Raw genomic sequence first — 13536 nt, forward strand, 5'->3', positions numbered from 1 at the left:
ACAATGGGAGAGAGAATAAATAAACTCTAGAGGAAACATAAGTATGAAATTATTTCGTTGGGGTTTTTAGTTTCGTTTTGGTTTGTTTTCCATGAAGAACCTCAGTGTTACTTGCTGAAGTAGCATGTTTTAAAAATAAGATACCACTAACCTGAATGAGACAAAGGCAGATCAAGCTTCAGATGGGAGAGTGTTAGTGGATATTATTGTACAAGTGAATATTATGAGAGAGTGAATATTACTATGTGTAATCAATTGCTAACCACCTGTATAGATGTGCCACCCAGAATTCTACGTGCTTGGTACCCAAATCTCTTATGATATGTTATGCGAAGGTTGTGTGCTTAAAAAAAATAAAATGAGAAAATGTCAGGTGAAATATAATCATAACTGGGCGCATACAATTAAAGTTTATTTTTTTATGGAAAAAACTCTCTACAGCAGCTAATACTATACATTTCTTTTCATTTTAGAGATACAATGTAGAAATGTCAATCAGGCACCCAAAAAAGATGGAACTGCTTAGTAAGGTTGAAGCTCTGAAGAAAAGTGGTGTTTTACTACCAAATGATCTCCTTGAAAAAGTGGATTCAATTAATGAAAAATGGGAACTGCTTGGGGTATTTGCATTTTTATTACTGTTTGTGGGTTATGTGTACATTTTTGTGTGTTGAAGTACACTGTTTGTCTGATTTCTAATTTGGAGCACAAATATCTCTCTCTTTCAATCCACCATGTATATTTCAAACAAGCTACTCATTCTATTATAAAAACTCCATAGCCTTTTCCTCTTCTGTTGATTTTTTTTATTCCATGCTTGTCTCCTGTCTGACTTTAATAATTTTAGTTCTTTAATACATAAAAAATGTAAGTAAAATATGCCATGTATTATGGGTATGCACCAAGTCAACTATAATGCAGTATATCTGATATACACTGACTGTCATGCTTGAGTGAATGTTAATAGAATTTATTCTGAAGGTACATGTTAGAGACATCTACTGTTTAACTATTTACTATACCTTTAAGATGAAAAGTGGGGTTGTCACTGCATATTTCAGTCGCACTGATGGCTCAAAAACAAATACACAGATTCAGTACAAATCTGCATACCTGAAGCTGAGAATACAGCCAGGATATGTTTCATGCTGCTGTATTCATCTCACTTTTGACAAAAGCCAAAAAAGTTTCATGTAATTCATTTCACGCTATGATGGGCTGGGTCTCAGCCAAAGAGTGAGATACAAGAATCTGGCAAAAAAGCAATATAGGGATTCTGTTACCCAGAGACCAGTGATGGCACTGTGCAGGAGACACTATTGTCCTATTGTTGTAAAACAGCTGAGAGAGGTCAAACTATATATTTTTCCATCCACTCCTCTCCTTAATTGCCTTCACTTCAAATCAAGGGTAAGATAAATTTATAAATTACTTTAAATTATTAATTATAGATGTGTGATATTAGCAATACAGTTACATTGCATAATTTTGCATGCTATTATCCTAGTATAAAAAATTTTTCTAATATATTATTAGTTAGATATACATGCAGCCTGCCAACAGCATTTTAAATACTGACTTAAGTCACTTTAGGTGATGTGGTAATGCAATAGCCATTTCAGGGTGGGGCTTTTTTAGTTAAACGGAGTTGCTTCTAATCACTTGATTCTCTTGTGCAAATTGTCAGAAAATGTTAAAATTTGCCTTATGAGCAGTGAGCTTATTATTTTTAATTTTAATCTGCAGCATCACCATAAGCATTTTGAACTTGTTTGATTGTTAATAAATTTACTGATTTAGAAAGGACTTAACCCAATCTTTTACATCTGATCACGACAACTTTTTTTTTAAATAATTTCAGATGTAAGCCTTACATTTATGAATTTCAGTGTATTTAATCAGCTTAATTCAGTGACACTGATTAAAGCTGGTAGGATATCAAACTATGAAATAAGATCATAATTCTTAAAATCTAGGAAAACTGTCTTAAAAAATTTTGAAGCCCTTTTCTTCTCAGTATGTTAAAATCAAAATATACCTCCATATTAAGTTTTGCGATTAATTTCAGCACTTACAGAAAAATAAAATATAACTATTACAGTGTTTCTGCTGAATGCAGTTTCATGAATAATAAGCAGAGTTTGATAGAGTTTTGTTTAATTTAATAAAAACCTCTGCAGAAACTAACAGCACTAGACATACTGTTTTAATTGGCATGATTACATTTTAATTGGCATGAAAAAAATTAAAGACAAGGATTTTAACTTCTAACAATGGCAAAATAGAGGGATATGGTTTTTAATATTACTTTCATCTAAGGTGAACACTGTGGAATGGAAATACATTAGAATGAAATGTCAGTGGTGCGTACAGTTTAATCTGTGAAATTTTGTCCCCTGTGCTGAATATTACTCTGTCTCAATTGCATATTAAACAACCCTATCAAGGCAGGCATTGGCATCTGCTGTGCTGACACAAATTGTGAATTAAATGAAATTGATGTCCTCTGTCGTATATTTATGAAGACGGACCATTCTCTGAAGTATTCTGTTTATGAAGAATTTATGATTGCAAACTGTTCCAGAACAAAAAAGTGGCAATAAATTCTTTTTTGTGACCCTACCCTCCAAGGGCATTGATTTCACCTCCTGCTGCTACTTTTGTTGCAGCATAAAAACAATAGCTAGTGCTGGATTCCACTGAGGGTCTTCAAATTATCAATATTTGCACCATGAAAATAGAAGGGTGTTGCCAAGAAAGCATGTTTTCAGTTATGATCTCCTAAAGATGTGATTTACAGAATGCCGCATAGCAGATTAATATCTGTTGCTCTAATTTTATTTGTGTTTTAAAGCATATTTTTGGAAGCTAATTTCATTGTTATAAATTATATTCCAGTAACTTTTATTGCATGCACTTCCAACAGACAGACATACTGGGTCACCTAAAACTGTATCTTCATGTTACAACAATTAACCACCACTAATTATCAGTTTAAAAGGTTATTGGATGTGAGTGTCAGTGTATATTCAATATTCTACAATCAGTAACACAGATCTAGTGCTTATAATAAGTGTCAGCCTGACAGCCTCTTATAGGTCAGATAAAATACTGCTTGGCATAGGAGAAGCAGGCAACAGCAAATCTCTCTTCTGATGTTAAAGGATTGCCTTTCAAAATACTGAAAAGGAAGATAACTTTCTATCCCTGGCCTCTTCAGAATATTCATTAAGCACCCAGCGTCCACTATCAAAATGTTATTCAGTGATTCTGTTATTAGAAGTATTACTTTGAGAAGCTGGAGTAAATTAGTTTCATTAGCAATACCAGACAAACATTTTGTCTGGTCCATTATCTCAAAGTGGATTCTTAACACGGAGAACTGAAATTTGAATTTGGTTGCCTAAAAAATTGGCCTTATGTTCAGGAACAGTGAGGATTTTTGGTGTCTGAATGAGTTCAACCACTTAAAACAAACCAGCTTTTGTGACCTAACTGTTCCTCTATACAGCCTCAGGGCTACATGAATGAAAATTATAACCTAACTGTTCAGACCTCAAAAAATATCTCAGTGTTTCTCCAAAAATTTTAACACTACCTTGGATAGGAGTCTGGTGAGCTCAGTGATTTTCATATTTTCTGTTGCTGTCTAGAAACCAGTAACTCTTATACTGGTTATATACTGGTATATACAGGTCTTATACTCTTAACCATAAGTGTCTAAAGTCACTGACAAATTCTGCAGACTAACTAGTTTACAGAGTTATGAAGAATTTTGCTTCCTCTGTCCTTAATTACTCTTAGTAAACACTAATTTATAATCCTTCTAGCAAAGTCAGTGACCCAGAGAGAACAGCATAAGTGAGAAACAAGGGTAGGAAAATTGAAATGTATTGAAACAAGGAAACAAAGAATGAAATTGATTGATATTAGTCATAATTACCAAAAAACCACATCTCTAGTTATTTAACAGATTCTTATTGTTGCGCATTAACCTGTATATGTTTTGGTACATAAAACTAATCTATGTTTTTTTTTTATCTGATGCATTAGAAAACACTAGGAGAGAAGATCCAAGACACAATGGTAGGGCACAGTGGGTTAGGTCCACGTGACCTGCTCTCGCCTGAAAGCGGCAGCCTGGTAAGGCAGCTGGAGGTCAGGATCAAAGAGCTGAAAGGGTGGCTGAGAGATACAGAGCTTTTCATCTTCAATTCCTGTCTGAGACAAGAAAATGAAGGAACAATGAATGCTGAGAAACAACTGCAATATTTTAAGGTAATAAAAAAACTATCATAGCTTTCATAGAGAAACTCTTCTTTATGGTGGGATAAAATATTTATCTTTTACATAACATAATGAAATGCATGTATATATTTAATTATATATTTTTATTTATGTGTTCCCTCATGTTTATTTTATTGAATCCTTACAATAATATTTATAATATTTTTTGCAAAAGAGGTCTTTAGAGGGCTAATTGCACCACGATTGTAAAAGCAATAATATTCTTTCCTTCTACCTCAGTATAAAACGTAGAATCATAGAATGGCTTGGGTTGGAGGAGACCCTAAAGATGATCTATTTCCAACCCCCAACCCCCCTGAAATGGGGAGGGGCAAAAAAAAAAAAGCAGCTGGATTTTGTCTCAGAAAGCTTCACTCGAAATTTCACTCTCAGCATAAGGTAATTAAGGTCTTGTGTGATCATCAGTTTAATAACCTATATCTCTGCACATATGAGTCAAGAACAGCCTATCTGAGGTAACAATTACAGTGAGCTAAATTTGGCGTACATGAGAAAACATTCAAGGTTGTGGTGACTAGATATGTGGAAAAGACATATACACTATGAGATTTGCGTGAATCTAGGCCACATCCTAAGCCTAAGCCTGAAGATTTATAAAAAGGAGGGAAAAGATTGTAGTCACAATGCTTTATTCAGATGATAAGCTCTTTCAGCCAAAGGCCAGTGTTCAGCTTTGCAACTGACTTAGTGGAGGTTGCATGTTTTGTTCCATTCCCTGTAAGTAGTGGTAACATTCAGGAAAGAGGGCTAATTTAGCAAACACACCTGGTAGAACTGTGCAATTTTCTTCTGTTCATAGTTTCTAAATAAACCCTCACCCAAGTCATCATTACAGGTCACTTTACTCTGCAAGTGATCTCTGACCAAAGAATAAGAAAGGAATCACAAGTCATTGTTAAGCTTTAGAGGTAGAGAGGTTTTTTCTCTTCCACTAGCGCACCAGGGTGTCTAGGGCAACAGCAGTCTCAAGGGGATGGACAATTTCTTAAATATGCACCTCAAAGAGTATGTTGCCAACATGTCTAAATGTACTTTGTTTTGTACAAGCATTCAAGAAAACAACAGCAGAAATATTATTTTCTTCCCATTTAGTCATTCCTTAACTCTTCATTTTTCAATAATGATGAGTAGTGAGAAGGGTGTGCCAATGTAGATAAAGTCAGTGGTTTTCAGGTTCTTGAATTTGTCCATTTGAAAGCAATTTTGAGTTTTCTTATGACATCAATACTATTTTTTAATGATTTGGAGTCTTCTGCTAATGGGAGAAAAAAGTCATGGTGATTCTGTTTGATCTATCAGCTAGCTTCAAAGCAAGCTATTAGGAAGGACTGTTGATAGTCCTGCACAACTTCACAGCAATAGATGCACATTTTCCATAGGATATGCTGGACATTTTTATTCCTGTAGAAAATTATGGCATTTATTTAAGTGCAGAACTATGAATTTAAAAATCTAATTTCAGGAAAGCTTTATTTAAATCTATTTTTTTTTATATTCATACACACACACACACGCACACACACGCACACACACAGAGTAGTACCATACCAATCTTACATGTTTTGTGCATAAATCTCTCAAATTAAATCTTTTTATACATGTATGATATGATATGATATCATGCCAAAAGTTCCAGAGATGTTAAACAGCATAGTGTTATCCACCATGATGTAGCCAGAGTATTTCCTTACTTGGCTGATTATCTATTAATTACAAAATAATACATTAATTATTTTCAAAATGGTAGCCATTAGAGTATAAAAAATAATTATTTATCAAATATGGTGAGAGCACATCATTTTGTCATATATATTGAACCATCTTTGTCTCATTAAATCTGAAATTCACTATAAGTAAGTTTTCCATTCTTCACTGATCTCCTGGGGAAGTGTATAAAAGAGAAAATGGATATAATTAACAATACTGCAATGTATAATACATATATTTGAGAGAGAACATTTAGAACATTTTCAAAAACATTAGCTATGCCACTAGTAGAAAACCTGCTGGGGTTTAGTTTGACTTACTTTCCACTTAAGAGTTTAACCTTATTACTGCTTTCACTGTGGTAAGTGAATCATTGTTTCTTAATGGAAATTTACTGTGATGCACCATCCCAATACACACAGCCACTGTACACAGGGAAACATTTTTAATAAAATAAACTCAACAATGCCATTGATTTTCATTCCATAATGTTATGCTTTAAATTACAGTTATGCCTTAGGAAAAACCGTTATTCCATTTTTGAGGTGTTTTCCTTCTATTTTGCAATCGGAGGGTGAATCGAATGTGTAGCTCACATGCAGTTGGGACCCAAGATGAGAGTGATGTGGTGGGAAGACTAGCTGTTAAATTCGCTAGTAGGAATCTATTTTGACTTCTTTTTCTTTTTTATAGAAAATCATGCCATATAAATTTGAGTGTTCTTTTTATTAAAGAATTCACTACTGCATTATTTTCTTTTGGAATACTCCTGTGTAATAATACCTAGAATTTCTATAGAACTGTCCAGTCAAGGAGCTCCACATGCTGCACAGACATTACTGAACTAAGGCCCACTAAACATTTAAGGTAGATATTATTATCATCACCTTTTTAGAAATGAAGGAAATAAAATACATGGAGATTAAATTGCTTTTCAAGGTTTTCACAGAAAGTCAAGTGTAGCCTAAATACAGCCCCGTTCAAGAAGTGAGAAATAATGAACACAAGTTGCTGAGCTGTAAAGGGAGAAGCCAGGGTGTCTGACTGCAGTTATTTCTTCTGTTGCAGCACAAAATGTAGACTAAGAAAATAAAAAAATTTGAAAAAATTACTTCAAATTCTTGAGCTCATCACAGCTACAAATATATGTTTATTTTATTTATTCGTGCTTTTTATTCCTCTTTAAGTCCTTTAAGTCCATGTTTTCTAGCTTTCCACTGAAAACGATGTGGGCAAGAACCAGAATCTTACTTTTTAAATGAAATCCAAAATTCTCAGATAAACACATAGTTCTAGCCCCTGAAATACCACAATAATAATTGGCACAAATGATTTTCTAAAATAACAATATACAGCTATTTTGTGGGTCAGGAGAGATTTGGAGCTGTAAAGAATGAGAAGCAATAATAAAAAGCGTTTGCATTCTTTCATGAAAGTTTTTACCAAGTTTCATTTGAGTAAGGTCTAGCCAGAAATTTATGTGCCTGTTAGCTTGTCAGTAGAAGTGGTCTGCCACATTTCTTTTATGTGTCTGGGACTTCAAAAAGCATGCTTTTTTTCTCTGCAAAATTCCCTCAAAAAGCAGCAAGAGACCCTAAATAATTGGTCATATATTTTTGTCACTTGCAATAAAACTTAAGACATTAAGTGTTTTGTACAGAGAATGATCAGCTTTCAAAAGTTGTTTTGGGTTTGGCTCACAGGTTAGCTATTTGAGAACAAGCTTAGATTGGGAGTACTGTCTGTCTCAGAATCCCTTCTCAATCATGTACAACTGGGAAAGCCTCTAGCGTTTCCAGTAGCAAGATTTATAAAGGATCTTGATCTCTTTCTCCTCCAAACTGGGATGGGGAACAAGATTTTCCTCTTCAGAAAAGGATTCTAGGAGACATTTTCTGCTAAATTGTGTTTGGAGAAAAATAATGTTGCATTTCATGTCATTTCCTGATAGGGTTTTATTTGAAGCAATAAGCAACATGCTATATAGAGTCATACCTATCTCTTAAATCTTTATTTGTATCTCTAACAAAAATAGTCTTGGTTTTCAGTAGTACTGAAAACTTGTGGTTTTCATTCACTTTAGTCGATATATCCATTAAAGAAATCAGACTACTTAATCATACAAAACATGTGAAAATTTTTTCTCATTTGAAATTTCTAAAAGTCAACGGTTTATTGAATTCCACAGCTAGCATTATTTGTTGCCATTTCTGCTTACCTTGTAAACAGTGTAAATTATGTGCTGGTTGTAACTATTTCTAATGACTAGACCCACTCAGAACTGTATGTTTTCATCTTCCACTACATTTATGACTTGAGCATACCAGATGATGTAGCGTCATTTAAAAAAAAAGTATTTCTCAGCGGCATCTCTTCTTTCTCCAATGCCTAAGGCAACTGAACTTTTTGATTAAATAATATAGGTTGCATTGGTAATTAATAGTCAGTATGTCTTATGATGCTTTTTATATTTACTGAAAAGTTTGTAGAAGAGTCAGCACTTCTGTGCTGTACATCATACAAAAAAACCCCAGTTAAATGTACTTCAGTCAAATAAAACATAAGTGAGTTTGGAAGCATTTAAGATTGTGTCCAAAATGAAGTAAAACTATTAATGTTGAATAAAGGTTTGCAGACTCAGAAATTAAAGAAAATGCTGGCTGTTCCTACTGGTGGCAGGAATTGCTTTCACCACTGCATTCTGGATCCTTTACAGTTTTTAGAATGATGTTTCTGGCAGAGCTGCAGTTAAAGAATTACAGAATTTCAATATTCATGTAACAAAAGTATGCAGAACAGTCTGCCACAGAAAGTCCAAAAGAAGTCAAGCTGGATTTAATCCTTTTCACACCTCTATGGTGGGAAAAAAAATGTTCTAATAAATTTCTCAAAAGGAGTGTGACTTCAGAGACCTAAAACTTTTCACAGATGAAAAATTCTTCACCCAGATTTTGTTTGGATTCAATTTTAGCAAACAGAAAGGCATACAGTACTAAATTGTACAGAACCAGGTAGGATTCCAAAGTTGAAGGTAGCCTAATGCCTCTTACAAAGTTGAATGTAGCCTAATGCCTCTTACAAAGGTTTGAAGTGAATTCAGACTGAATTTCCATGACCCACAATCCCAAAGTAGCACTTCTGTGGACCACTGAAATGGGAAGCTGCATCTTTATAGTAAAGCAGCTGTACATACATATTTTTCGGCCCTAATGTAATACATGGTTATATCTCTAAGTTGATTCAATTTACTAAAATATCAATGCACAATACTCTGTATATATGTGCAAATACACATAAACACAGAACACTTAGATATTTAATATACCTCAGATTTTTATTTAATATGCTTATTACTGAAAAAAAGTTCACCTCTCCCTATTTAAGGTAACACTGATATGACATCTAACTTCCATTTAAGATTAAATGCTTTGCTGAGATAGCAGCTGTCATTCTATCATCTCATTTTGGCTTGAATCCCGAACTGTAAATTCTGGGGGTTTTTTACAATGTTATTTACTTTCTGATTAATCAAAACATCAAAATTAATCTTAAAGAATATCTAGTTGTCTAAACCCTTTTTTCCCCCCTCAAATGCTCCCTTTGCTGGGACAAATGAAGAGACAGAAGAGCCTCTGGACTAAGACTGGGGTGTGGTATGGAGGTTTCTCTAGTAATAGGAAGAGCTGAGCTCAGCAGAGCTCAGATACAGCAATATACTGAATGCTTTGGTGGACAGAGAATGACCTAGTGGATAATTTTAGGATAAAAATTAATATTTTACTTATTTCTTAGGTCTATTTTATGTACCGTCCCCTTATTTCTGATACACCAAGATGTTTGTCCCACAAACAGTATAGGTAAAAGCATGTTAAAACAGACTAGCTACAGGGCAGAGATCTTCTCTGAGTTTCTTTTCTAGTAATTGGAAGGGAGAAATTGCTTTTGGGATGCAATTAATCCATTCTGGTTTAGGCATACAAAGCCAAAAAATTTAAAATTTAGGCTATGGAGAAAAGGTACTGTACCTCAGAATACCTGCTTCTAAATGACTGGCTCATGTTCACATTTTCCATTAGTTCAGATGAATCTCAAGAAATTATCAGGAGGATCATTAGGACAAAGGGACTTTGGGATGAGACAATTGCAATTCCAACTTAGGATGTTTTACTGATATCTGTAAGGTTCTTCTACACTAATTACATTTTTATTTATTTTCCAGAAAGGTTAAGCCCAATTTTCTCTTTCAGTCCTCCTAGATGTGCAGTACGGTGCTCATTTGAACCATCTTATTAATGGGAACTGTTGAGGAGGTAGTTGAGTCCTTGTCCTTGTCTTTCTTACTGTACTGAGATGACCTATTTTTAATTCCTTTGTCATGGGTAAGCTTGAGAGACTTGAGGTCTCACTCAATTTGAGCAACACAGAAGACATTGGCCTGCAGAGGAAGCTGTTCCAAACTGGCCATTACAAAGTAAAGCTTGCAATTTCATTGTGACAAAGGGATTACAGTTCCTTTCCCAAGACTTTGATATCAATGACACCTACAGACTTGCAGCTATATTTCCCCTGCTAAGTCATGGCCTCTTGAAGACTCATATGTGTAGAAGTAAAAAAATTACTTCTTTTGAGAGAACATTCCTAGTTCTATCACTTATTATTTTCATTATGATTGAAGATATAATTGGCTTTTTTTTCCTTTTGATCCATCCAAATGACTCCTTGAAAATAAGTCTGCTTATTGTTCTGCTATTCCCTTGAAGACTTATTTACAGCAAAACCAGAATCATTCTTTTCTGATACTATCAACCTGGAAAAGGAAAATGAGAAGAAAGCAGAAGATGAGAAAAGAAAACGAGAAAGAAATATTTCCCCTAAAAATAAGCCAGGACTGACTTGCACGGATTTACAGAGAGGGTTGGTACTTTGGTTGGCCTCAAAGCTTTACCTTTTTTGCTGATAACATGTAGAAAACCAAGTACAGCATGGACTGGGAATATAAGACAAGAAAAATTCACGGCACTATCTCCATCAAAGTTCACTTTGTACTACTGCATGTGATTGGATTATTTATTTGATTGTCTATAACTGCCTCTTTGGAGTCATAGCATTGCGTTTTCAGATGCAAATCTATCCAATATTAGTGGATTATTGATTGAATAGTGTCTCTGGAGCCATTAAATTCTACTAATGAGGTTTTTCCTTAATTAGTGGATCAAACTGGACAGTTTTCTCAAGTTTTGTCTTTGTATGTAAGTTAAAAGATCATGGTCCCAATAGGGAGTATTGTTGTGGACTGTATTTACCTGTATTAAAGTAAGTACCTCTACTTATACTGAAAATAATTTCATGCAGCCAGGAAATCTACTGATTTTAGTAGAATTTGCAGGGTAAAGTGAAATTTAGCATGAGTAAAATATGAGTGTAAAAGAACAGGTCCTCAGTATACTTTCCTTCATGTTTATTGCAGTCCTTATCAGGTAAATTATGGATCACCAATATGAGATGTCAGTCAGGAATGGGATTTGTAGACTGGTACCATATTTCTAGGGCCAGGAGAGTGGCTTAGACTTGCTGCATAAAGTCACTGAGGGAAAAATATAGTATGTGGATTCCTGTCCTTTGAAGGATGGCTCCTTTATGTTAGGGAAGAGGTGCATTTCCTTGTGTCAGAATAAAACTGAAGGCCTGGCCCCTAATCTGATGGATTTTCTCTGCATTTTGTCAATGGCTGAAAGTGCAATGTCATTCTTATGGAACCATCTTTCCCTTTGTCACACTGATGCTTATTTTCATATTTTGGTCACAATAAGAGGAACTCCATTATGTTCCAAGTATTAATGAAGTCAGAAGTTAAGGCCTCTTTCATGGCCCCTTTGCTTTCATCCTGTCTTTTCTTCTCACCCCAGTCTTATCGTCCAGGCAGTGGAAAAATGGCACTTGAAGGCGCAATACTATGAGTACCTCTGAATCTTTGGGACCATCACAGCAAGCAGTCACCATAGTCAGACATTTGGTTTTTGATAACCCTTAGCTTTTTGACTGCCATTCACAGTTCATCTTGAACCAAATCATTGCTTCTGTCTTCCTTCTAATTCAAGCCTTCTCGTAGTCCTGGGACTAAACTGTGTATGTCAGTCATATCCGTCTAACTGGTAAAAGGGGCAAGTTAGTATTAATTTAAAACTTAACATATTTATAGAATCACAGAATCATAAATTTTAGAAGAGACCTCCAAGACCATCAAGTCCAACCTTTTGCTGAGTACCACCATGTCAACTAAACCATGGCACTAAGTTCCTTTCATGTAGTTGTAGAGAGTGATACTCTGAGCCTCCTTTCCTTCAGGCTGAACAATTCCAGCTCCTTCAGCCACTCCTCATATGATTTGCCTTCCAGACTTTTCACCAGCTCTGTTGACCTTCTTTGGGCATGCTTCAGCACCTCAATGTCTTTCTTGGAGTGAGGGGACCAGAACTGGACACAGGACTTGAGATGCAGCCTCACCAGTGACAAGTAGAGAGGGACAACTTCTTCCCTAGTCAATGTGATCACTTGTCTTGATCTCCTTTACCAAGTTAGGTACTGAGGGAGCTACCCTACATCTGAGAGGGGTGAGCCTACCTCAGCACAGTGCTGCCTGGCTCTGGTTGATTCTGCTCTAAGTAGCTTCTCTTGTTGGGGGCTTTTAATTTTGTCTTGAACTGAACCCAAAAACTGTGGGCCCAACTGTATATTTATGCTTAAGGTAAGGCAAAAGAATGTATATCCATTCTGAGGATGCACTGCTTTTTGGAAATAAGATGAACACAATTTCTGGAAAAGCCTGTTTGTTGTCCCTGTGCATATACAGATAGACATGAAAACACCACAATTTATTTTCCTCAGTTTACCCTGGCACAGCTCAACCTGTGTGTTTTTGCATTCAGTCAAAGTTTACTTCATTGACATAAGAAAAAAGCCAGAGGAAATATCTTTTTCCTTACTTATTGCATGTGTTTATTTCCCCTTTCCTCTTCTGAAGTCTCCAAAAGAATAGTCTAATCTATTTTATGTTTGCTGCTTTCCCATAAAAAAGGTAATACCTATACACTGCAGGACATGTTTTTCTGTGATTCAGAATAGGGTCTAAGCTCCCAGTATATTTTGGAACATACCAGGCCCATTGCACAAGGACAGCAAAAATACTTGTCCCACCTAAGAGGGAACTAGATTAAGAAAGGGAGTGTGTATGCTATTAACATCTGAACCTCAGCTTGAGATTTACAGGTATTGATGTATACCCATGCAAGGAAGTTTTTCCTTTAAAGCCCTATATAGCTGCAAGATAGAATATGAAATTTTAACGGTTTTAAAATGCCTGAAATTCATACCTACAGTTTTTAGGCAATTGGAGGTGGTTTCTTGGCATCAAATATGTGATCTATGTGGAGAAACATCTTGATTTCTTTTAAAATATGATTCTAAGTGAATTTCAAAGACTGGAAGTCAAGTTGAACTTAAATGATTTTTAAGAATAGTTTC

General features: G+C 35.1%; 1 protein-coding gene across 2 annotated transcripts in view; it reads left to right on the forward strand.

Annotated features, from left to right (window-relative positions):
* AKAP6 (A-kinase anchoring protein 6) overlaps positions 1 to 13536 on the forward strand; it is a 259646-nt gene that overhangs the window by 209486 nt on the left and 36624 nt on the right. For both annotated transcript variants that reach the window (XM_030949026.1, XM_030949027.1), the window contains exons 10-11: positions 474 to 620; positions 4054 to 4278. In XM_030949026.1, the coding sequence (XP_030804886.1) occupies positions 474 to 620; positions 4054 to 4278 (372 nt within the window). The remainder of the gene's footprint in view (positions 1 to 473; positions 621 to 4053; positions 4279 to 13536) is intronic.

The sequence above is a fragment of the Camarhynchus parvulus genome, chromosome 5 (genome assembly GCF_901933205.1).
Source record: "Camarhynchus parvulus chromosome 5, STF_HiC, whole genome shotgun sequence".
Taxonomy (NCBI): domain Eukaryota; kingdom Metazoa; phylum Chordata; class Aves; order Passeriformes; family Thraupidae; genus Camarhynchus; species Camarhynchus parvulus.